The 25,403-nt window shown below is 41.8% G+C and overlaps 1 protein-coding gene across 1 annotated transcript in view; it reads left to right on the top strand.

Moving 5' to 3' along the window:
- The window catches only part of LOC141111295 (exosome complex component 10-like), a 58,481-nt gene that overhangs the window by 15,458 nt on the left and 17,620 nt on the right, over nucleotides 1–25,403 (top strand). The window contains exons 6-21 of the mRNA XM_073603460.1: nucleotides 1,410–1,512; nucleotides 2,429–2,504; nucleotides 5,458–5,568; nucleotides 6,036–6,179; nucleotides 8,561–8,751; nucleotides 8,827–8,983; nucleotides 13,156–13,304; nucleotides 13,395–13,445; nucleotides 15,093–15,204; nucleotides 17,430–17,477; nucleotides 17,556–17,631; nucleotides 17,746–17,852; nucleotides 21,251–21,343; nucleotides 22,433–22,507; nucleotides 22,912–23,005; nucleotides 23,135–23,208. Coding sequence (XP_073459561.1) covers nucleotides 1,410–1,512; nucleotides 2,429–2,504; nucleotides 5,458–5,568; nucleotides 6,036–6,179; nucleotides 8,561–8,751; nucleotides 8,827–8,983; nucleotides 13,156–13,304; nucleotides 13,395–13,445; nucleotides 15,093–15,204; nucleotides 17,430–17,477; nucleotides 17,556–17,631; nucleotides 17,746–17,852; nucleotides 21,251–21,343; nucleotides 22,433–22,507; nucleotides 22,912–23,005; nucleotides 23,135–23,208 — 1,661 coding nt within the window. The remainder of the gene's footprint in view (nucleotides 1–1,409; nucleotides 1,513–2,428; nucleotides 2,505–5,457; nucleotides 5,569–6,035; nucleotides 6,180–8,560; nucleotides 8,752–8,826; nucleotides 8,984–13,155; nucleotides 13,305–13,394; nucleotides 13,446–15,092; nucleotides 15,205–17,429; nucleotides 17,478–17,555; nucleotides 17,632–17,745; nucleotides 17,853–21,250; nucleotides 21,344–22,432; nucleotides 22,508–22,911; nucleotides 23,006–23,134; nucleotides 23,209–25,403) is intronic.

The raw sequence follows: 25,403 nt of genomic DNA on the forward strand, positions 1-25,403 counted from the left end.
GTGAGGAGGAAGGTGGGGGGGGGGGGGGGGGCGGAGCCAAGTCATGCTCCGTTTTATAGACACAAAGCAGGGCTCGGAGCGAGCACGCACGAGTGCTCCAAAAGCAAGCAGCTTGCTATGGGGGGGGGGGGGGGGGGGGGAGGCAGGAGCACCAGCGGGGGGACCCAAGAAGAGGAGGATCAGGGCTGATTTTGGCAAAACCACTGCACAGAACTGGTAAGTAAACAAATCAAATGAGATTTTATTATTACTTTAAGGTATAACCAAAGGTAAAAAATTTTATTTATTTTTTTAGCTTTGGATAGAGGGGAGGAGGATTGGAACACCGCTAGTTTTTATTGCTGTCTGTGCCCCCATTAAGGAGATTCACCCTCTCTATTTGTCCTGTTTACCATTATCATTGAAAGTAAAAGAAAAGCTCAAATTTGGGGTTGTCCCCAGAAAAGTAATAGATGGGATATCTTCCAATGGGGACACTAGTTTTGGTGACCTGGGGGTCCTCAAAGAATTCCCTTAATTTGCAGGGATTTCCTGTTTGGCTATGGGACAGGAAGTGAAGGGTAATCTCCCCAATGGGACAAAGATGGTAAAAATTAACCTTTCAGGGGTTATTACCCTCCCTTACTCTAAAATATAAATATATATATATATATATATATATATATATATATATATATATATATATATATATATATATATATATATATATATATATATTAATGCTATAGTTATGCTATCATTCTACTTTAATGAATGTGACAGATGATGTTAGTACACATTGGCAACCATGAAAATCAGTTGAAAGTTTAATGTCATGTGTGACTTCTGTACAGCACTTAAATAAAGAATACAAAAAAAAACTTGACAGGACTTCTAACCCTTACCCACTCTACTCAAAACCAAGAAAACCTTTTGGCTCCACATGCACTTTAAATTAGATTACTTAATAATTCCAGGAACTTTCTTTGATTTTTTCCATACTTGCATCTTGATAGTTGGTACAAATAAAATATGGGGTTGATTTTACTAAAGGCAAATCTATTGTGTACTACAAGTGCAGTTGCTCCAGAGCTTGGTAAATGAGGTAAAGCTTCAAAGAATACCCAATCACGTGCAAGGGAAATAAAAAAAAAAAAAAAAAACAGCATTTTTTTCTTGAACAAAATTGGATGATAGAAATCAGAGCTTCCACCTCAGATCTAGAGCAACTGCACTTGCAGTGCACAGTATATTTGCCTTTAATAAATCAACCTCTGTTTGATTTGTGAGGCTCGGTGTAACATGACTTGCAAACCTTCTTGGAGCTGTAATATGCATTTAGAATTCCTCAAATTGTCAATACATGAGATTGCAGCCTGTCGGCTACTCGCCTGTGTAATGGGGGGTGACTGTGCTCTGTTTTTCCCCAGCTCTCAGGACTAAACGGGAGAAGCGCCCTGAAGACCTGGATGTCCCGGCAGCCCTAGCAGATTTTATCCACCAACAGCGATTACAGCAGCCTGAAAGTGACATGTAAGATGCATGAAAACAAAATCATCTGTAAAAAAAAAAAAAAAACGGGAAGAGTGGTACAAGCATAAACAGAGAAAATACAGCAGATGCTGCCCCTAAACAAAAGGCGCTGAAGTACCATTTTTAATTAGGATCAGTTGTCTGTTCTAGCAGTTTTTCTATGACAGATGGAACAGGAGAACTGGAGCTGCATCCTCCGATGTCTCTGCCCGTCCCCGTCCTCCACTCAGCCCAAAACGAGAGGAAGGAGGAGGGTTAACTTTTTAGGCTCTGCTTGTGTGGTGTGGTCACTGCACAAGCAGAAAGAGGGATGTGAACTGTAGCAGTCACACACTTGTGAATAAATCTTAAAAAAATACAACTGATTTGTAACCCTTTTTCCTGAATCGGCGGAGAAAAAGGCTTTTTCCTTGATGCGTTTTTTTTTTTTCTGTTCTAGAAGGGATAACCAGTTTAATGGAACAGACACCCCTTATTTAAGGCATCAGAAATAGAATGCAGATTGCTTGCTTTCCCATTGCATAGGAAAGGAGTTAACTCCTTCCCTATTCAAATGAAACGCACACTAGAGCAGGGGTCTTTAAACTACGGCCCTCCAGTTGTTCAAACACTACAATTCCCATCATGCCGAGTCATGTCTGTGAATGTCAGAGCTTTACAATGCCTCGTTTGATGTGTAGTTCTGCAACAGCTGGAGGTCCCTAGTTTGAGGATCCCTGCACTAGAGTGACTCCTTATGCAGACCATTGAGAGTGATTCAGTATGCACACACTTAACATCCACCATTAGGTGTTTCTGGGTACCAACGGTACTGCTGTAATTATGGTTTTATTGGCTGGTCAACCATCCTTTTTAGCAATATTTTTTCTCATATAATGTATAGCGTCTTCTCTAACTTTAATGATGTGTTTTTCAGGCTGGCTCACCCTTATCGGTATGAATTGGATCACTTTGATCCTCTGGAGAAACATATGGAAATGCCAGACATACAGGTGAGTTTTGCAGCCTGACTACTCATTGAGGAACTACATAATTGCATTTTATCCTTAATACATGATGTCAGTGCTGCCTAAGTTCTCTATTGAAACATGCATCCCAAAAATTGTCCGGGGTCTCCCTTGTAGCTTGTGGTCTTAATTGACTAATCCCTGAATCATCACACACAGTGGGGAAAATTAATTATTTGATCCCCTGCAGAATTTGTAAGTTTGCCCACTTACAAAAAAATGAAGGGTCTATAATTTTTATCACAGGTGTATTTTAAATGATACAGACAGAATATCAACCAAAAATCCAGACGAAAAACACATCACAAATGTTATAAATTGAGTTGCAGTTCAGTGAGTAAAATAAGTATTTGATTCCAAAGCAAAACATGACTTAGTACTTGGTGGAGAAACCCTTTGTTGGCAAGCACAGAGGTAATACATTTCTTGTAGTTGGTGGCCAGGTTTGCACACATCTCAGGAGGGTTTTGGTCCACTTTTCTTTACAGATCTTCTCTAAATCCTTAAGGTTTCTTGGCTGTCGCTTGGCAACTCAAAGTTTCAGCTCCCTCCATACATTTTGTATAGGATTAAGGTCTGAAGACTGGTTAGGCCACTCCATGACCTTAATGTGCTTCTTCTTGAGACACTCCTTTGTTGCCTTGGCGGTATGTTTTGGGTCATTGTCATGCTGGAAGACCCATTAATGACCCATCTTCAGTGTTGAGGCTGAGGGAAGAAGATTCTCATCCAAGATTTTACAATACATGGCCCCGTCCATTGGCCCCTGAATGCAGCAAAGTCAGCCTGTACCTTTAGCAGAGAAACAGTCCCAAAGCATAATGTTTCCACCTCCGTGCTTGACTGTAGGGATGGTGTTCTTCGGGTCATAGTCAGCATTTTTCTTCCTCCAAACACGGTAAGTAGCGTTAAGGAGAAAAAAAAAATCTGTGTGGAGCAGTTTTGCTAATTTAAAGTACTATTGAAGATGCTGTTGGTGAAATACTTTGTGATGATCCAGAAGCTGCAAAAATGTTTCTGGAATGAACTCTGGAGGGAAAAACTCTTTAATTATGGTCCTCATCATTTAATTCCATAAAGTATTTTTACATGTCTTTAGGGCATCTCTGGCATGCAAGAATGTGTTTTGCCATCCTTGCAACATTTGGAAATATTATTTATCATTGTAAAAAAACATATTCCGTCCCCCCCCCCTTTTTTTTTTTTTTATTTATTCAATGTTTACCAAAAAATAAAGGGCTTTGGGGAGGAAAAAAGAAAAAAAATGTTGTTTTTCCCAATTTTGTAAGTTTGGTTTTTTTTGTGTGTTTTTTTTTTTTTTTTCTCCTCCAGGCCTTACCTTACCATTTTTAGTAGGGGGCCAACGGATCGTCATCGATCCGTGGAGGTTGATCCATACGGGACACCCGCGATCCACGGAGCGCTCTGTGGCCTCGGCCATAGGAAAGGCAGCGGCTTCTGTCTAGCTCCGGAGCGGCGGCCATCTTGGTACACCCGGCGGCCGTTTAGCACGTGATCGCTCCGTCAAATGACGGAGCGATCACTTGTAACAAACCGGCGTCATGTCATGACGCCAGTTCCTCTCTCCCCTCTGTGTACTGATCTGTACAGTGGAGGGGAGAGATCGGATGGCAGCAGTGCCAATACTCTGCAATGCCCTGCCAATACTCTGCAATGCCCTGCCAATACTCTGCAATGCTCTGCTGCAATGCCCTGCCAATACTCTGCAATGCCCTCCTGCAATGCCCTGCCAATACTCTTCCATGCCCTGCCAATACTCTTCCATGCCCTGCCAATACTCTTCCATGCCCTGCCAATACTCTTCCATGCCCTACCAATATACCCACCAATACCCTGCAGTACTCTGCCACACCCTGCCAATAGGGAGATTGTGGATATTACAGTGGGGGAGATTTTTTTTTTTTTTTTTTGATCCGAACCGTGACTCCTAATCCGAGGAATGATCCGAACCGTGAGTTTTTTGATCCGTTGCACCCCTAATTTTTAGCAAGAGTACATACATATCGCCAGCACATCATGGAGCTTTAAGATAACATCCCAAACTTTTATTTATTTTTTCAAGAGATCACATCGGTATCGTACAACGTTTCGGAGCCACAAAGGGGTCCTGCGTGACTCTCCAATGTTGTACCTTTTATTCTGGTGATGTGATCACCAGAATAAACATTTGGACATTATCCTAAAGATCCATAGTGTATTGGCAATATACTGTATACTGTTGCTTATAATGTTACCATCTGGAAGTTGCTACATGCTTGCTTTTTTTTTTTTTGCCATCTCCCGAAATGTTTGCAATGGGAATATTTTTATATATGACCCATTTCCTTAATGCCCTCTCTACATGTTGCTAGTGGTGCACCGAAAGTTCAGGATGCACTTGGCCAAAACCAAAATTGACAGTTTAAAAAATATATATAAATATTTTTATAAATGTATTATATTCAACCTTTTTAAATTTAATATTGTGAAATTATTTTTGCCCATTATCAGCACCTTTTTTGAAGCGGTGTTAAAAATCCAGCTTGTTGCATTTTTGGTGCATATTTGGCAGCCATTATTGCCACTTTTTACCCTTTGGCACAAGGCTGAAAACCCTATTTTCGGCTGATAATTTTCAGGCCATCACTACATGTTACATGTAAGGACCTCCTGCCATTACTCATGTAACCATAGTCCTGTCTCCTTGACCTTGTTCAAAATCGATTTTCAGATCTGGCGTTATGTGCCATTGTTTGATACTTCAGTACTTGTTAATTTGACCACATTCATGATTGTTAAAGAGAACCAATCAGTATAAAAATATAGTGAAGGTTCAATGTTTGCCACAGCTGCTATTTTTACAGCTATGCAGTTTGCAACTTTATAATGCAAAGACCGTATGGCAGCAAAACTAATTATGCTGCTTTGTTTTTACCAGCCATTTGTACCTTTGAACGACGTCCCCTACCATTTTATCAACACGCTGGATGATCTTGTAGCGCTAAATGAGAAGTTGTTAAAATGCTCAGAGTTTGCTGTGGATCTGGAGGTAAGACGTCATCCGATACTGGAATTGTTTTTATATTATCTATAGGAATAGAAAAATTTGCGCTACCCAAAATAATTAGATTCTAGTCTGAGGATTTTCAGATAGAGAAGCTAAATGCTTGTTACTATGGGCACTGCAAACATGATTCTTATCAACATTTACTATTAAACCCCAATCGCGTGACCTCTGTGATTGGCTATCCCCGTGGTTACATGATCAGGAACTGACGCCGGCTCCCGAACATTACTAAAGATTGGAAACTGTCTTTGAAAGCTTGATCACTGTGCTGTGAGCGCGCTTTCAGTACAGAAAACTGGGCCGCCCATGGACGCATATGTGTAGCATGTGGTCGGTAAAGTCCACCTTCCCTGCTGCCGCTCACAAGCATTGCATGAACAGCAAGAGGTTAAGGAGAATCTTTAGTGTTTGTTGCCTGTTCGTTAATAATTGTCCTCTTCCTCTTGCAGCACCATTCGTACCGCAGCTTCCTGGGCCTCACCTGCCTCCTGCAGATCTCCACCCGCAGTGAGGATTTTATTATTGATCCTCTTGAGCTCCGCAGTGACCTTTACATCCTGAATGAGAGTTTTACGGATCCTTCCATTGTCAAGGTCAGAAGATTAAACCGTTGTAAACCTCCTGAACGTTTAAAGTTGTAACTATGGGTGAAATCGTAAAATACATATATAATGCTTTCTGTCTCTGGTGTTAGGATGTGGTAGGACTGAACAGATTCTTGGTTGTAGCAATCGTTTGGACTCCAATTTAGTGGTTATGCTTGGGGGTCTTGATGTGTTAAGAATGTATATTGTTTCTCAGCTGCTTAACTCCTGGAGTTCCAGTTATAGTGCTGCTATGTCAGACTTGTGGTATCACTGTGTTTGGTAAGCCCTTGTACAGAGTCCTACATCTCAATGGTTTAGTTAACATCTTTTGTTAGTACTCAAAAAAAAAAAATAGAGGTTTCACTTATCTGCTTAAATATAGCCACAACCCTGGAATATTATTATTATTATTATTATTATTATTCAGGATTTATATAGCGCCAAGAGTTTGTGTAGCGCTTTACAACATAAGGGGAAAAAGTACAGTTACGATACAATTCGATACAGGAGGGGTCAGAGGGCCCTGCTCGTTTAGAGCTTTACAGTCTAGAAGGGAGGGTCAAGTGAAACAAAAGGTAATAGCTGTGGGGGGATGAACTGATGGAGAAATTGAAAATACAGTTGTTAGGTGTGGGTAGGCTTCTCTGAAGATGAGGGTTTTCACCGATCGTCTAAAAGCTAAGAGAGTAGGAGATAATCGGACAGATTGGGGTAAGGAGTTCCATAGGATTGGAGAGGCTCTGGGAAAGTCCTTGAGGTAAGCAAAGGAGGAGGTGACGAGGGAGCTAGAGAGCAGGGGGTCTTGGAACGATTAGGTTGGTATTTTGAGACTAGGCTAGTGATGTAGCTGGGGGCTAAATTGTGGATGGCTTTGTAAGTTGTTAGTATTTTGAATTTATTTAAGTGGGTGAGCGGAAGCCAGTGAAGGGATTGACGGAGAGGAGTAGCAGACAGAGCAAATTGGTAAGGTGGATTTGTCTGGCAGCATCATTCATGATGGACTGAAGGGGGGGATAGACTATATAAAAGTAAGCCAATGAGGAGGGAGTTGCAGTAGTCAAGGCAAGAGATGACCAGGGGGTGAATTAAGAGCTTTGTGGTTTCATTGGTTAGGCAGGGGCGTATTTTGGAGATGTTGAGGTGGCAAGATTTGGACAGTGATTGGATATGGGGCTTAAACGATAGCTCAGAGTCCAGGACTACACCTAGGACCTTGGCGTGCGGGGATGGGCTGATAGATGTGCCATCGATTTTGACATTGATCAGGGGAAAGGGGCAAGTGGTGGAGGAAAAATTTAATAAGTTCGGTTTTGGATAGATTGAGTTTGAGGAAGTGGTGGGACATCCAGACCGATATATCTGTTAGTAAGTTAGTGATACGTGAGGAGGGAGTGAGCTGAGGGGTAGAGAAATAGATTTGGGTGTCGTCAGCGTAGAGCCATGAGAGGCTATCGGCTGACCCAGGGAGGCAGTGTAGATTGAAAATAGGAGAGGTTCAAGAACAGAACCCTGGGGGACCCCAACAGAGAGAGAATATATGGAAAAGCACAGTTTCGCCCCTTAACATGGGGCTTTAAAGGCATGACCGAGTAAAAAATATTTGCATTAAAATTTAAAGTTGAATTTGTTCTGGTTTACAAAAAGTTGAAAAATATATCAAAAAATGACAATGTACAATAAAAGAATGGGGTACATGTTACCGCACCATATTTTTACAGTACACCTATCCAATTTTTATAAAGAGTTGTGTCAACATATCCTACGTGTTTTGAAGTAATCTTGGCTCATTCCTCAGGGATAGTTTTTTGCAATTAATGTTGTAGGTACAGTCTACAAAATAAAAATAATGTTAAAACCATTCATCAAAATATATATTTTGGTGGCTCTTCTGGCAATGGGTGGAGTTTAAATGCGGTACTTAGTGTTGAGGATACTAATGACCCAACACTGGTCAAAGTGATTAAAAACATGAAATACACATGAAGGTTTCATCGAAGTAGAAATGCATAAAAAGCCGAACAGAGGGTGCAGAAGAGGATGGACAGAGGTCTCTGGGAACAGACCGAGAGTGTCTCCAACGTATATGCACTGGGACAAAATGTCTTTTTGTTAGTATTCCTTTTGGGACTTTGTATAATGTTGTAGCTGTGGGGGACTGAAGTCGGTGTCCTAAACGTTTGGGTTTTATGAAGCACCTGTTCCTGCCATCAGCAATTTATTCCTGTATTTTCTTTTTTTTTTTTTCTGTAAATCTTCAATAAATATCTCCTTTTTAACCAGTGTGTACGATATTTTTTTTTTTTTTTTTTGTAATTGTACTTATCTGATACTAATCCCCCCTTTTTTTTTATTTATTTATTTATTTTTTTTTTTCCCCCCACTGCCAGGTCCTGCATGGTGCAGATTCTGATATTGAGTGGCTACAAAAAGATTTTGGCTTATATATTGTAAACTTGTTTGACACCCACCAAGGATCTCGCTTGCTGAACCTTGCGAGGAACTCTCTAGATCACCTCCTCAAACACTACTGCAGCGTTGTGTCTGATAAGAAGTACCAACTGGCTGACTGGAGGATCCGGTGAGTCCCCAACCAATAAACGCAACAAATACTTGAGAATACAGTCAATCTTAACCAGCTATTTCTGGCCAACAGCCCATTACCACAGGAGATGATCGAGTATGCCCGGGCGGACACTCACTTTCTGCTGTACATCTACGATCGCATGAGGACAGATCTTCTGAATGCCGCCAACGGTAAACAGAACCTTCTACATCTGGTCTGGCAAAAGAGCAAAGAGATCTGTCTGAAGGTAGGAAATGTTTTGAGGAGGGTTTTAATTGCTTTGCTTTTAATTTTTTTTTTTTTTTTTCAGTAAACGTAATTTTTCTTCATTTAGGCAAAGAGAGCCCTATGCGATGCTTTTTTTTTTTTTGAGACGGGTTCTCTTTACCAACCAATGCTGTAACTTACAACCATAAATATCAAAACCAGTGAAAATGAAATATATATACCAAAGTGCATATATAACACAGTAGTGCAACAATAACACCTAATTCAGTGTTCAATTGAACACTGAACTAATTAGGTGTTATTGTTTCGCTACTGTGAATTTTGGTATATATATTTCATTTTCATTGGTTTTGATCTATGTTTGTCCCAAGCATGTTTGAAACCCCTTACTGTTGACTGACTCGCTACCTCTGCTAGAACTCTATTCCAAGCATCAACTACCCTTTCAATAAAATTAATGCTTTATAAGATTAGTTTTGAACTTTCCTCAAGTTAGTTTGAGGTCATGTTCAGGTGTTCTTGATTTTGGTTTCATATTGAAAATCCTGCCCTCTTGAATCTTATTCACCCTATTGATGTATTTGAAGGTTTCAATCACGCCTTCCCTTCTCTCCTCCAGACTGTACACATTTAACCACTTGCTGACTGTCATATAGCACTCTTACCGCTACAGGGCAGCAGTGTATGTATGTGTGTATGTGTATATGTATATATGTGTGTGTGTGTGTATATATATATATATATATATATATATATATATATATATATATATATATATATAATATATACACATACATATATATAATATTCTCAAAAATGGAAGCAATCAGCGCAAACAAAATAAATGTAGTAACACTAAGGGTTAACACCAAGCCCATATAACATAATAAAAAACAAATTAAGTGCAGCGCAAATGATATAGATGAAAGTCCATATATGAGGGAACACAATTCTCCTGTCTTAATATAAAAACACCAAGATCTTCTCCACTTATATGCATATAGAATGCTTACCAGATGGAAGGTCATAAGGGCATAGATTCCATAAACACTGGATCAACATGGCTCGGATCCTCTGGTTGTCCTCAACAGTTCCCAGCAGATGTCTCTCCAATGCAGCAGATGGACAAATGGACTCCCCGTGCAATGTAGCAAGAAGGGAAGACGGGGGGGGGGGGACACCTAAGAGTGGTCCGTATGATGCAGCCGTAAAGCAATTTATTATAAAAAATTGAGTGTGATACACTTTAAAAAGTGCGCTCGTATAGCGCTGATCGGATAATAAAATAACACGTTGTGAAGCAGAGTAAAACAGACTGTTCATGTCCGAACAACTGTGAGATGGCAGCGGGTGACGTCAGAGCGTAAGACTCCGCCCCTGTACGAGGCGTTACGTCCACAGGACTTCGTCAGCGAGTGTGTGTGATTTTTGCATTTCCGCCTGCGTAGGGCATGCCGCTTCTGCTGTGATAGCAGAAGCTGATCTGTGGGTCCCGGGGACTCTGTCCTTCGGCACACGTTGATCATTAGGCATATCTCGGTCCTCTGTGTTTTACTTTGTAAACAAGGCAAAACTCACTTCTGACAGGGAAAGGGGTGATCCTGTGTCTCTGCAAAGCAGACTAGAACCAGTTTCTTCCCCTAGTGAAAGCACCACACTGTGTACACACAAACACTGGCTAGAAACAGTTAATGCTTTGATCGCCCTAGATGTTTAACCCCTTCCCAGCCAGTGTCATTAGTACAGTGACGGTGCATATTTTTAGCACTGATCACTGTACTAGTGTCACTGGTTCCTGCAAAATGTCAGTGTCTGAAAGTCTGTCGCAATATCACAGGCCTGCTATAAGTCGCTGATCGCCGCCATTACTAGTATATATTTTAAAAAAACAAAATAAAAAATTCCATAAATATTTCCCATATTTTGTATACGTTATAACGTTCACATAAACCAATCCATATACACTTATTAGGATTTTTTTATCAAAAATATGTAGCAGAATTCATATTGGTCTAAATTTATGAAGAAATTAGATTTTTTTGTGTTTTTTATTATTTGATATGTTTTATAGTAAGAAGTTTTTATTTATATATATATATATATATATATATATATATATATATATATATATATATATATATATATATATATATATATATATATATAATATATAATATATATATATATATATATTTTTTTTTTCAAAATTGTCTTTGTTTAGAGCTCATAAAAAAAAAAAAAGGTTATCAAATACCACCAAAAAGCTCTATTTGTGGGAATAAAACATGACAAATTTTTATTTGGGTACAGTGTCGCATGACCGTGCAATTTGTTCGTTATAATAACACAGTATTGCAAAAATGGCCTGGTCATGAAGGGGGTAAAATGTTCCGAAGGTCAAGTGATTAAGTTCCTGAAGTCGCTCCTCCATATGTTTTATCTCCCAGACCATTTACCATTTTGCTACCGGTCTACTCCTATCTTAATCAACATCTTTTTGTAAGTGATGTCTCCAGAACTCTACACAGTGGTGTTAATTTACTAAAACTGGAGAATGCAAAGTCTTGTGCAGCTCTGCATAGTAGCCAGTGGGCTTCTAACTAAAGCTTGTTCAATAAAGCTTTGACAAAAAAAACCTGGAAGCTGATTTCTATGCAGAGCTACACCAGACTTTACATTCACCAGTTTTAGTAAATCAACCCCAGTATTCTATGAGGTCTCACTAAGATCTATATAGAGGAATCGGGACCCCCCTTCCTTCCTGCTGGTGATCCCTCTGGTGATATAAAGATCTATATAGGGAAATCGAACCCTTCTTCCCCCTGCTGGTGTCCCCTCTGGTGATATAAAGATCTATATAGGGAAATCGAACCCTTCTTCCCCCTGCTGGTGTCCCCTCTGGTGATATAAAGATCTATATAGAGGAATCAGGACCTCCTTCCTCCTGCTGGTGTCCCCTCTGGTGATATAAAGATCTATATAGAGGAATCAGGACCTCCTTCCTCCTGCTGGTGTCCCCTCTGGTGATATAAAGATCTATATAGAAGAATCAGGACCTCCTTCCTCCTGCTGGTGATCCCTCTAGTCATGCAATCCTTGAATTCTATTTGCTTTTCCCACTTCCTGGTCACATTGTTTGCTCATTTTGCAATCATCTGCAATTACTGAAGCTATTAGATCTCAGATCTCTCCATTAGCTTCTTCCCTGACCATAGAGGTTGGGGAAAGTGACGACAGAACCCAGAAGTAATGTTTTAGATCTCCCTTTCAGGTTGGGGGGGGGGTGCAATGCAATGAACGGATGTTCTCTGGCCGCCTTCCTCCCCTCTACCCAGGGGCACTGTCATGCAAATTCCCTGTTCTGCTGATGGGAGCCTGGGAAATATACCAGGGGTTCATGTTGGAAGATGAGCTGTTACAGGGGTGTGTGGTAGCAATTGGGCAGCTGTACAGGTGACTGGTCGCTTCCGTCCCACAGGGAGTGTGTATAAAACCTGCTGCTGTCAATGTATGACCTCTACTGTATGTCAGTAGCAAAAGGTTTACAGCTGGCAATACACGTTACAAATTGTATAATTTCATTTAGATTTTCCAAAACTATGTAATATTTAATGCAAAACTGGAAATGTTCACTGTGTTTAGGGATTAAAGCAGGATAGTCCAACTACTCTTGGCTATGAAAGTAAAAAAAAAATGAAAATAATAATAATAAAAAGACATTTTAGAGATTATTTTGGCTGCACAGTCAATTGACACTTTCATTTGAATTTTTTCAATCATTTCATAATCCCAGCTTTATGCTCTTTTCCCCCCTCAGCTCCAGTACTTTTCCTGTAGGTGACTACATGTCCCTCAGATTAAAGAGCACCTGTCCTGATCAGTAGAGGCCATCTGGTCTGCAGTAATAGTCCATTGTAAGAACAGGTGGCGTTATCGGAGCTCTGGGAAAAGATTACTGAAAAATATTAATGTGGAGCTTAGTGTCCTTAGAAGAATAAATGTTTTTTCTTGTGCTATATTTTTTATGTCTTATTTTTTTTCATTGCTGTTAACAGCTACTGGTAGATTTAGGGTTGATGAGGATATCAGCCCCCCCAAAAGGGACCAAATAAGATCATTTTGTTGTTTGGGTTTACTTGCACTTTATCTTTAGATCCCTCCTTTTATTGTTTTTCCTTTTTTCTTTTATAGAAATTTGTGAAACCCATCTTCACGGATGAATCCTATCTGGAGCTGTATCAGAAGCAGAAGAGGCACCTCAACACCCAGCAGCTATCAGCCTTCCGTCTCCTGTATGCCTGGAGGGACAAGATGGCGCGCCAGGAGGACGAAAGTACAGGGTACAGACAACCAGCAGAGTAAACTACGCAAGAGCAAGCTCTCTAATCTCTATGTTTAGGGTTTCTCACCACCAATTTTGTGTGTTTCAGGTATGTCCTGCCCAATCACATGATGTTCAAGATCTCTGAGGAGCTTCCCAGGTAAGTTTTTCCCCACTAATAGTAATGAGGCCAAATGGACCTCTTGTCTGTACTAGGCTGTGATTGCATGTCCAGTGGTAAACAATGGCTGTCATTCGTGATGCTATTGTTTTCTATTGTGATTGGCCCTGTACCAATGTGATCACTGTGACCAATCACAGCGTCCCTGTACCATGTGATTGCTATGGCTTATCGCAGCAATTATAGTAGTAAACACTTTAATATTGGATGCCAGCACATAGAGAAATGATTGCTTATACAGTGATCATCGCTGTAATAAGTAATCAGTGTGGTTACTTACCAATCAACATTTCATTTGGGTACAGTGTTGCATGACTGATTGTCCTTTTAACCACTTGCTTACTGGGCACTTAAACCCCCCTCCTGCCCAGACCAATTTTCAGTTTTCAGCGCTGACGCAATTTGAATGACAATTGCGCGGTCATACAACAATTTATATATCATTTTTTTTCCCACAAATAGAGCTTTCTTTTAGTGGTATTTTATCACAGCTGGGATTTTTATTTTTTGCAAAACAAACAAAAAAGATGGAAAATTTTGAAAAAAAAAAAAAAATCATGTTTCATAGTTTGTTATAAAATTTTGCAAACAGGTAATTTTTCTCCTTCATTGATATGTGCTGATGAGGCGGCACTGGTGGGCACTGATAGGCGGCACTGGTGGGCACTGATAGGCGGCACAGTTAAGGCGGCACTGGTGGGCACAGTTAAGGAGGCACTGGTGGGCACAGTTAAGGCGGCAGTGATAGGGTGGCACTGCTCCCTTTTGCTAGGTGTCACTGGCAGGGGGCAGATGATCGCCGTGATCGGGACTGATGTCCCTCTCACGGCCGCCGGTGATCGGCTTTTTTTTTTTCCTGCTCACGCTGTCAGCGCGAGGAGAAAAAATAGCCAATTACTGGCTCTGTTTACATCACATGGTCAGCTGTCATTTTGCTGACAGCTGATCATGTGGTAAGGGGTCGGGACCGACCCCTTACTCTGATCTGTGATCAGGCGAGTCTCATAGACTCACTGATCACCGAGCGTGCCCTGCAGGGGGCGCGCAGGCCGCTCGTGCATGGGACGACGTCAATAGACATCGTCCCGGCAATGTAGATCCGCGCTGTTGCCGTCATTTGGTAATAGCACGGATCTGAAGCCGTTAAAGTGTGACAGCACTGAAAGTTGAAAATTGGCCTGGTCAAGAAGGGGTTAAGTGTCCGGTATTGAAGTGCTCAAGGGAAGCTGCTGTCAATTGCTGTACTGGTGGGAGATCCAGGGCAGTGTCTTAGTGTTAAGGGCTTCAGTACTGTTTTGTGCATGGGCCTGGCCAGGGGAGTTCACATTATGGTGACTGGGGCTCCAGAAAGACCCCATTTAGCAGCACAGTCACCCTATAGGAGAAAGTACTATAGGTATCCGTGTGGATGCAAAATTGTTCTGAAAAGCAGGGATGCTTAGAAAAATGTACCAGCATTATGAGAAATGTGTGAATTCTGCTGTTACATACAGTATATATTTCATCTTTGAGGGTTTAATAACCCTTAGAGATTTGTCAATTGACTCAAGTGCTGTTTATTTTGACTGTTTCTCTGTGAAATCTGTTTTTGAAATGATTTTTCTTTTCTTTTTTTTTTTTGTGTAGGGAGCCACAGGGCATCATGGCTTGCTGTAATCCAGTGCCACCTCTTGTGAGACAACAAATAAATGAATTAATATTGCTTATTCAAGAAGCCAGAGAGGTCCCGCTACTGAAGGTAAGGAGCGTTACTTGAATGTTTTTTAATATAATGAATTGTTATAGGATGAGGCCACAGCCTTGATCATGAGCAGACCTGGAGATGTCTAGGACATTGGCTGCAGGCTGGTCCAAATAAAACGATCTCAGCGTCACCGCATTTGTAGGTCAAGGCCCGCCTGTATCCTATTAGAGCAGGGCTCTCGAACTGGGGGCCCTCCAGCTGTTGTGAAACTACATGTCCCATGAGGCATTGCAAGGCTGACCGTTACAAGCACAGGCAGAGGTATGATGGGACTTGTAGTTTCGCAACAGCTGGAGGGCCATCAGTTCGAGACTCCTGAATTAGAGCATTGGGAGTATTTGTTGAAGAAAACTAACTCTTTTTTTTTTTTTTTTAAGTGCTTTTAAACTTTTTTAGGGTGTAATATTGTGCAAATGTGACACTCTCCTCCAAACTGCATAGCTGTGTCACTCAGTCACAGAAATCTGTAAATAAACTAAACTACAAGAAGCCACGGAAGACAGACATGTCATTCCAAATCAAGCACAAGTGCAGTAATCACCGCACTCGTAGTCCATTGACGCTATCTCCAGCTCTGTGACTGAAAGCCTGTACCTCCCTTACAAGAGCTGGAGGAGGAGTGTGCAGGAGCCTTGCATTGCACCTGCACTCCACTCATCTCATCACATTTGCAACACTTTGCAGGTTTCTAGGTGGGAAAAAAATACTAAATATAATTTTTTTCTTGTTTTTTTTTTCTTCCTTCAAATATGAATGTATTTTTTTTTGCGCTAAAAGGTGGTCTTAGCCTTTAACCACCTCAGCCCTGGAAGATTTGGTTGCTTAATGACCAGGCCATTTTTTGCGATACGGCACTTCGTCGCTTTAACTGACAATTGCGCGGTCATGCGACGTTGTACCCAAACAAAATTGATGTCCTTTTTTCCCACGAATAAAGCTTTCTTTTGGTGATATTTGATCACCTCTGCGTTTTTTTTTTTTTGTTTTTTTTTTAATTTTTTTTATTTTTTGCGCTATAAACAAAAGAGCGACAAGTTTGAAAAAACACCATCTTTTTACTTTTTGCTATAATAATAAATATCCCAAATTAAAAAAAAAAAAAATTCCCTCAGTTTAGGCTGATATGTATACTACATATTTTTGGTAAAAAGAAATCACAATAAGCGTATATATTGATTGGTTTTGCGCAAAAGTTATAGCGTCTACAAAAAAGGGGATAGATTTATGGCTTTTTTTTTTTTTTTTTTTTTTTTTTTTTTTATTATTTTATTTTTTTTTACTAGTAATGGTGGTGATCAGCGATTTTTATCAGGACTGCGATATTGCGACAGATCGTACACTTTTGACACATTTTTGGGACCAGTGACAATTATACAGCGATCGGTGCAAAAAAATGCACTGATTACTGTATTCCGGTTTTCGCTCTGTCACAAGCGATCGCGGGTGCCCGGCAGTCATCACGCCAGCCAGGCACTCGCATCGGCTCCGGTGGCAAGCCACGTGCGTGTGCCTCCGGCGCACGCCCCCTAGTGGTCAAAAGGCAAAGTAATGTAATTTCGCCCAGGGGAGCCAACCTGCCGGGAAGGGGTTAAAAGAGAAGTCTGGGGTTTGTGTTTTTCTTACCTGCCTAGGTGGATGCCGCATCGGTCTGATGCAGCATTTGTTCCCCGCTGGCTGTAACCCGGATAACCGAGCAATCAAACGTCGCTGATCACTTGGTTCTCAGAGCTCCCTGAGCAGAGAGCTGGTGACTGTCAGTCAGTAGCTTTCTGCTCTGCCCCTCCATGCTCGCCAGAGCGGTGGGCACTGGAGGGGGCCTCTCAGCGTTTCCCTAGTGGCACGCTGAGATACTGAGCTGGGTGCCGGTCCAGGCATGTGGGCAGATCCTAACCATATGGTTGTGAATTTTTCCAAGCTTGGGTCACAGGAGTGCAGAATGAACCACACTCCTGTTATCCACAGGAGCAGTACAGCCAAAAGAGCTTTGGCTGTACTTCAAATTTTAAGCAATCAGAGAAGGTCATCCTTAACATGCTAACACACCAATCAGAGCACTGAGACCACATAGCACAAGAGTATAGTGTAATACTAGTTTGTCCCACCATGCTTGGTTTACATGACCAATATTGGCCCATTGTAACCTTTTGCGTTGTGCAGATTGGTATGGATAGATTAATACTGTGGTGTTTTTTTTTTTTTTTTTTTTTTTTTTGTTACAGTCAGACGTTAGCTCAGCAAAGAAGAAAGGTCCCATGCCAAATTTCGAGGTAAGTTACATATCCGTCTGCAATTTGTACAATTTAGGGAGCTACTCTCTGTAAGCTCATTTTCCTTTTCTTACTCAGAAAATGGAGAACCAGCTGTTCGGGCCACATGACACGACCTATTCTCCATATCTACATGACCCGTACACTGGGGCAGGTGAGACATCTGACCACATCTGCTGCCCACTACCTTCAACTGTAAAATTGTTTGTTCTCTAACATGTTCTTCATCAATTTTAAAACCTTAAAACTGTATCATTTGTTTCCCTAGCGGTACCATTAGCAGCCGGCAGCCTGTTTAATGATGAGGAGCCAGTCCCTGCAAGACCGCTCAGCCCTGTCAAAGTACTGCCATGCGCCACTCTCTCTATATTCAATGTAAGTATTGCTGACCGTGATGGGGGGGGGGGAGGTGAGGCCAATGACCAGATCAAGACCCGGCACTCTTGCACCGATAATCAGTCAGTTCAGCAGGAACCGACCGACTTTCAGTCCGTGTGTTCAACAGAACCGACTTCTGTCAAATGGGCATAATGGAAAACAAGCATTGTCAGTGCTCGCAGTCAATGGCTGTGAGCTCTGATTAGTGTACTTTGGTGGGGAGTAAGGGGGAGGTCAGAATACAGTGTCAGCAGGAGAGAGATCCCTACATCACACACCGCTTGTGTTGATGCAGGGATCTGTCAGTGTAAAGTGTGTGGCCAGCTTTAGATTCAGGACACTAATAGGTTAATCCTATTTAAGACCTGGCCTTTTCTGACACTTTTTTTTTTTTTTGCTAGAAAATTTACTTGGAACCCCAAACATAATATAAAAATATGTATGTGAGAGAGGTCTTAGAGAATAGATGGTGGGTTTTGCAAATTTTTTTTTTTTTTATTTTTATGTCACACGGTATTGGCAGTTTTAAAAACGCAATATAATACAAAGTGTTTGGGAAAATGTAAAAGCTGTTATGCCAAGTAAATGGATACCTAATATGCCACACTTTAAAATTTGTGTGTGCTTGCAGAATGGCACCAAACTACGGTATTTAAAAATCTCCATAGGCAATGCTTTAAAAGCCTTACAGGTTACTAATAGTGAGGCACTGAAGTGACCTGGTACTTGAATTATTGCTTCCGCTCTGATGTTCGTGGCGATACCACACATGTGTAGTGCGATCGCCATTTACTTATGTGTGCAAGACCAACGAATGGGGACGGGGTGCTTTTTTCACTTTTTTTTTTTTTTACACCCTCTTTTAACCACTTCCCGCCCAGCCCATAGATGACGGCCGGCAGTGGTTCAGTTATCCTGACTGGGCGTCATATGACGTCCAGCAGGACAACATGCTGCCGGGGGCGTGCATCGCGGCGATCTATGGAGCAGTGTGTGAGCCTGACACACCGCTACACCGATCTTGGACCAATCACTGCTGATCACACTGTCAATGGGAAGAGCCATTGATCGGCTTTTCCTCACTCGTGTCTGACAGACACGAGTAGAGGAGAGCCGATCGGCGGTTCTCCTGACGGGGGGGTCTGTGCTGATTGTTTATCAGCGCAGCCCCCCCTCAGATCACCACACTGGACCACCAGGGATCACCACACTGGACCACCAGGGAAGGGGCAACATGTGGATGGCCAGGTATGTACCCCATGGCCTTCCACATGTGCCCAATCTGTACCAATCAGTGCCCACAAATGGGCACTGATTGGCACCATTATGTTCCAGATCTGCCCAGCAATGCCCCCAATATGTTTTATCAGTGCCACACATCAGTGCCACCCATATGTACCAATCAATGCCACCTATGAGTGCCCATCGGTGCCGCATACCAGTGCCGCCGTATCAGTGCCCGTCAGTGCCCGTCAGTGCCGCCATGTCAGTGCCCGTCAGTGCCGCCATGTCAGTGCCCGTCAGTACCGCCATGTCAGTGCCGCCATGTCAGTGCCCGTCAGTGCCGCCATGTCAGTGCCCGTCAGTGCCGCCATGTCAGTGCCCGTCAGTGCCGCCATGTCAGTGCCCGTCAGTGCCGCCATGTCAGTGCCCGTCAGTGCCGCCATGTCAGTGCTGCCATGTCAGTGCCCGTCATTGAAGGAGAAAACGTACTTGTTTACAAAAAATTTTAACAGAAACAAAGAAAAACTTGTTTTTTTTTTTTTGAAATTTTCGGTCTTTTTTAATTTGTTGCGCAAAAAATAAAAACCGCAGAGGTGATTAAATACCACCAAAAGAAAGTTCTATTTTTGGGAACAAAATGATAAAAAATTGGTTTGGGTACAGTGTTGTATGACTGCGCAATTGTCATTCTAATTGCGACAGCGCTGAAAGCTGAAAATTGGCCTGGGCGGGAAGGTGTCTAAGTGCCCGGTATTGAAGTGGTTAAATTTTTTTTAAAAAAAACCTTTTATTGCTGTCACAAAGAATGTTAACGACAATAGACAGTGACAGGTAATCTTTCCAATTAAAAAAAAAAAAATATTTGGGTTATTTAGACCCTAGATGTCTCCTCTGCTCTTAAAGTGGAGTTCCACCCCAAAAAAAAATTAATATGCATGAAATTAAAAAAAAAAAAAAACATTTGGAGAAAATTTTTATTTTTCTCACCTCTTAATGCCTGTTGCTAGGGGGTCCTTTATAATCTGCCTCCTTGCTCGCCTCGGCTTCTTGCATCACTTCCCTCGGCGTTGAAAGGGAGATCAGCTATGCCCCCTCCAATCATCTGGGACACGTCACAGGTCCCAGATGATTGCCAGGCGCGGCTCGCGCATGCGCAGTGGGCGCCCACAGTTAGAATGCCGGTGCCACCGAGCGGAGGGGGAGACGAGTAGCTGCTGACTTTTCTTTTCTTTTTTTTTTTTTAGCGGAGCTCCGCTTTAAAAGCATCTGATCACACCAAGATCAGTGTGATCAGATGCTTTCTCATTTCAAAAATGGTGCTGTTTACATATGGGAAAACTGGAAGTGACACAGTACAGATCGCTTCCGTTTTTCCTCTACCATAGAGCTGATCGGAGACCTTCAAGTCCTCAAAAAGCTCTCCGGTAAGAGGGCAAGAGGGATGGAGAACCCGGAGAAGCATCGGCTGCTTGTCTTTGGGGGGGAAAAAAAAAAGCCATCCACTGGAAGAAACAAACAGTACCAGGATTATGCCTGTAGCTGCAGGCATCATTCTGGTATATCACTTGAAAGCTGCAACGTAAATATACCGATTGCGGTCTTCAAGTGGCTATTTTATTAATTGGGATACAGCCTAATAATACAGATACAATGAGAAAAAAAAGCATATGAACCCCTAGGAAATAACTGTTTTTCTGCAGTAATTTGCCAAAAAACATGTGATCTAATCCTCATCTTAATTGCAACGATAAACAAACACCATGTGCTTAAGCTGATAACACAATTCTTTAATTTCTCGTGTCTTTTATAAAACATTCACAGTGCTGGAGGAAAAAGTAAATGAACCCTTGTAGTTAATAGTTGGTCGAACCTCCTTTTGGCAGCAAGCACATTCAGTAGCTTTGAATCAGACCTGCACATTGTTCAGGAGGAATTTTTCGAATATTCCTTTTTACAAAATTGCTTCAGTTCAGAAGCATTTGTAAGATGTCTGGTGTGAACGGCTCTCTTGAGGTCAATCCACAGCATCTCTATGGGGTTCAGGTCTGGGCTCTGACTGGGCCACTCCATAAAGCATGTTTTCTTTTTCTGAAGCCAGTTTGGTTGTGTTTGTAACTAAATGTGTTTCTTTACTTCAGAAATACACTAATTCCTTCTGTTCTCCTCATTAGGATTCTGATGAAACGGAGGATGTAAGCAACATCTCGGTAGCAAAGCAAAAGGCCAGAAGTATAATGGAGTCTTTTGACAACCCGTTCCGTATGGTAAGTTATCTGTGCATGAACATCTAAAGAAGACCAGTCGCCTTTTAAAGTGTTTCTAAACACTAAAGTTTTTGTTTTTGTTTTTTTGTTTTTTAACCTAGGATAAGTTCGCTTTTTGGAAAAAATAATAAATGCACATATTTTTTTGCAGGTAAAAAGTAATGTACATTTATTTAATTTTTTTTTTTTTTTTTTGGAGCCTGTAAAGCATTGCACCAGTGATGCCATGCAGGTCTCCAGCAGATCTGCCAGTGTATCTGCTTGCCCGTACATCCTGTCTGACATTTGACCAGAAGCATGAATGAACAACCACAGCGCCGTGGTAGTTCAATGAAAACTATGACCTTATTTCCATGCCCAGAGCCCTGTCAATCAGTGACATGGGCGGAGCCCTGGTCTGCCATGTTGGTTTTTTTTTTTTTTTTTTTTAAATTGTGACAGCGGGGAGGGAGAAGAACCCCACTAGCTGTCACAGTGTGGATCGGGGAGGTGCATGGGCTGGTCTGTTTGTAACAGGTTATGTTACACCCTGAATATGGGTGTAACCTCTAACATATTATGACAGGTGAACTTATCCTTTGCATTCTCTGCATTAGGGTAAAAATCTTTGCACTGCATGTTTGCCCTCCCCGCCTATGCTGACCTGTCCTTTAATCAATCTAGTGCTGTGCCCGGTTGCAAGTCTTCTCTCCCCCTCTTCCTGGTCTCACAGGCTTTGCTGATAGCAGTGGGAGTCATTGGCTTCTGCTGCTAGCAATCAAATCCAGTGAGGGTGGGTGGGGCCAAACCACACTGTGTGTGTCAATGGACACACAGCTCAGCTCTAGAGCGAGCAAACGCCTGTGCCCCCATAGCAAGTGACTTGCTATGGGGGCACACAGAAAAGCGGAGGAGCAGAGAGCATCGGGGCAGGGGCCCCCAGGAGAGGAGGAGGTAAGGGGCCACTCTGTGCAATACCATTGCAGAGAGTAGGCAAGTATCAACCTGTTTGTTTTGTTTTTTTTAAATATTAAAATAAGCCCTACTTTTAGGTAAATGTTTTTTTATCTTGACTGAAATGTATTTCAAAGCAATTCTTTTATCTTTCAGTTCCTTCCATCTGACATCCGAGGTGCCCATGCTTCTCAGGCCGCTAAGCTGGATCCTAACACAAAAATGTTTGAGGTGAACACGTTTAACAAGTTATGTTTGCTCAGAAAACCCCCAAATATCTGTGGAACAAATTAAGGCCCAAAATAAATATGTAACTTGGGTCATGGTTCTGATATGTTGTGTCCATTCATCTGTCATAAAGTTAAAGTACTAAAGTACTGTAGGGGGGGGGGTGTAAGAGGGCTAATACAAAGATATGTGAGGTGTATGGCTAGCATAGAATTAAACTAGAAAATGGCATGCAGTGTATTATGCATGTCGTAACATACGTTTGGGTTACAACTTGAAATAATCTATAAAAACATATGTACAGGTATTCTAAAGTGAGCATGGGACCACTCAGTACATTGTGACAACATATTTCCCATCACTGCCGAATGGTCCAGATCTGACTTTAATTCCCCTTCCTACCTTAGATCAGCAACCGCTGGAAGCTTGTGAGTATAGCGCAACAAGAACGGGAAGCAAAGGCCAAGGAAGAGGCCAAACAGAAGAGGATTGCAGAAAAAGGTAGGACCTCTGGGGGGGGGGGGGGGGGGGGGGGGTGTTGAAGCAGGTGCAGTGGTTTGCAGTATTCAGGGGGATCATTATTAATGAAGGATTTGCAGTTTCCTTTATCTTGGTGATATCTGTTTACAGCTGCCAGGAAGCAAGCTGAACGAGAGTTTAGGAGCAGTGCTGCCAATCAGACATCTGTGCGTGAGCAGACATTGGTAAGTGAATATAAAGGTACATTTACAAATTATTTACCTAATAATGGATACCTCATATATAAATATTGGTACTTTGTGAGTGATTAACCACTTCTGGACCCCCTCCGCCTGCAATGTACTACGGACAGATGGTCCATGCAGGCAAAGCGAAGTACTGATACATCGCAACCCCCCCCCCCCCCACTGACACCTGCTGTGATTGCACACCGTGGGAGTCTGTCAGCAAGTCCCAGCCAATGATTCATAGTCGGGACTTACTGACCTGCTGTGTCCAATCACAGCCCAGAGCCCTGTGTTGACAATCAGCACACAAATAGAGCTTTCTTTTGGTGGTATATATTTAAAAAAAACAAATTCCAGTGTATACCATAGTTTGTAGATGCTATAACATTTTTTGTTTACCAAAGACATGTAGCAGAATACATTTTGGGCAAAATGTATTTATTTTTGGATATGTTTTATAGCAGAAAATAAAACTTTTTATTTTTTATGATATAAATTAAAAAAAAAAAAAAAAAAATAAACCTGTGGTGATGATCAGATACCACCAAAAGAAAGCTCTATTTGTGTGAAAAAAATTATGAGTTTTTAGTTTGAGTACAGCGTTGTATGACCTCGCAGTTACCAGTTAAAGTAATGCAGCACTAAATGGCAAAAAATGGCCTGGTCATTAAGGTGGTAAAACCTTCAGGAGCTGAAGTGGTTAAAAGGAGTACACCGGTTTATAATACACAAGAAATCTTATACAGCTCTAGATGACTGGTCTACAGTGGTTGCCACTCTTCTGTGTTTCAGCCTTATTCCAAAATGGATTAAATTCATAATTTCCTCACAATTCTACAAACAATACCCCATAAGGACAACGTGGAAGAAATTTGTATGAAATCTTTGCAAATTTATTAAAAATAAAAAAAAAAAAACAACAAAAATTCCCATGTACATAAGTATTCACAGCCTTTGCCATGATACTCAAAATTGAGCTCAGGTTCATCCTGTTTTCACTAATCATCTTTGAGATGTTTCTACAAATTGATTGGAGTCCACCTGTGGTAAATTAAGTTGATTGGATATGATTTGGAAGGGCACACACCTGTCTATATAAGGTCCCACAGTTACCAGTGCATGTCAGAGCATAAACCAAGCCATGAAGTACAAGGAGTTGTCTGTAGACCTCACAGGATTGCATGGAGGCACCGATCTGGGGAAGGGTACAGAAAACTTTCTGCAACATTGAAGGTCCCAATTAGCACAGTGGACTCCATTCACTCATTCATAAATGGAAGAAGTTTGGAACCATCAGGACTCTTCCTAGAGTGGGCCACCCGACCAAACTGAGTGATCGGAGGGAGAAGGGCCTTAGTCAGGGAGGTGACCAAGAACCCGATGGTCACTCTAACAGCTCCAGCTTTTTTCTGTGGAGAGAGGAGAACCTTAAAGAAGAACAACCATCTCTGCAGCACTCCACCAATTGGGCCTGTATGGTAGAGTGGCCACATGTGCCTTTTACTGAGGATTGGCTTACATGACCCCACCTGGCATTTGCCAAATGGCACCTGAAGGACTCTCAGACCATGAGAAACAAAATTCTCTGGTCTGATGAAACAAAGATTTAATTCTTTGGCCTGAATGGCAAGCATCATGTCTGGAGGAAACCAGGCACCACTCATCACGTGGCCAATACCATCCCTACAGTGAAGCATGGTGGTAGCATCATGCTGTGGGGATATTTTTCAGTGGTAGGAACTGGGAGACTAGTCAGAATCGAGGGAAAGATGAATGCAGCTATGTACAGTGACATCCTTGATGAAAACCTGCTCCAGACTGGGGCAAAGGTCTGACCCTAAGCACACAGCCAAGATAACATAGGAGTGGCTACGGGACAACTCTATGAATTTCCTTTTGTGGCCCAGACTTGAACCTGATTGAACATCTCTGAAAAGGTCTGAAAATGGCTGTGGACCGACGCTCCCGATCCAACCTGATGGAGCTCGAGAGGTCCTGCAAAGTAGAATGGGAGAAACTGCCCAAAAATAGGTGTGCCAAGCTTGTAGCATCATACACTTATGTACATGGGTTTTTTTTTTATTTTTAATAACCCTTTCAATGCTAAGCCTATTTTTGAAATTTGGTGTTTACAAGTTAAAATCCGTTTTTTAGCAGAGAATCTAGAGAATAAAATGGCGATTGTTGCAATA

This window comes from Aquarana catesbeiana, linkage group LG10, assembly GCF_042186555.1.
Source record: "Aquarana catesbeiana isolate 2022-GZ linkage group LG10, ASM4218655v1, whole genome shotgun sequence".
Classification (NCBI taxonomy): Eukaryota; Metazoa; Chordata; class Amphibia; order Anura; family Ranidae; genus Aquarana; species Aquarana catesbeiana.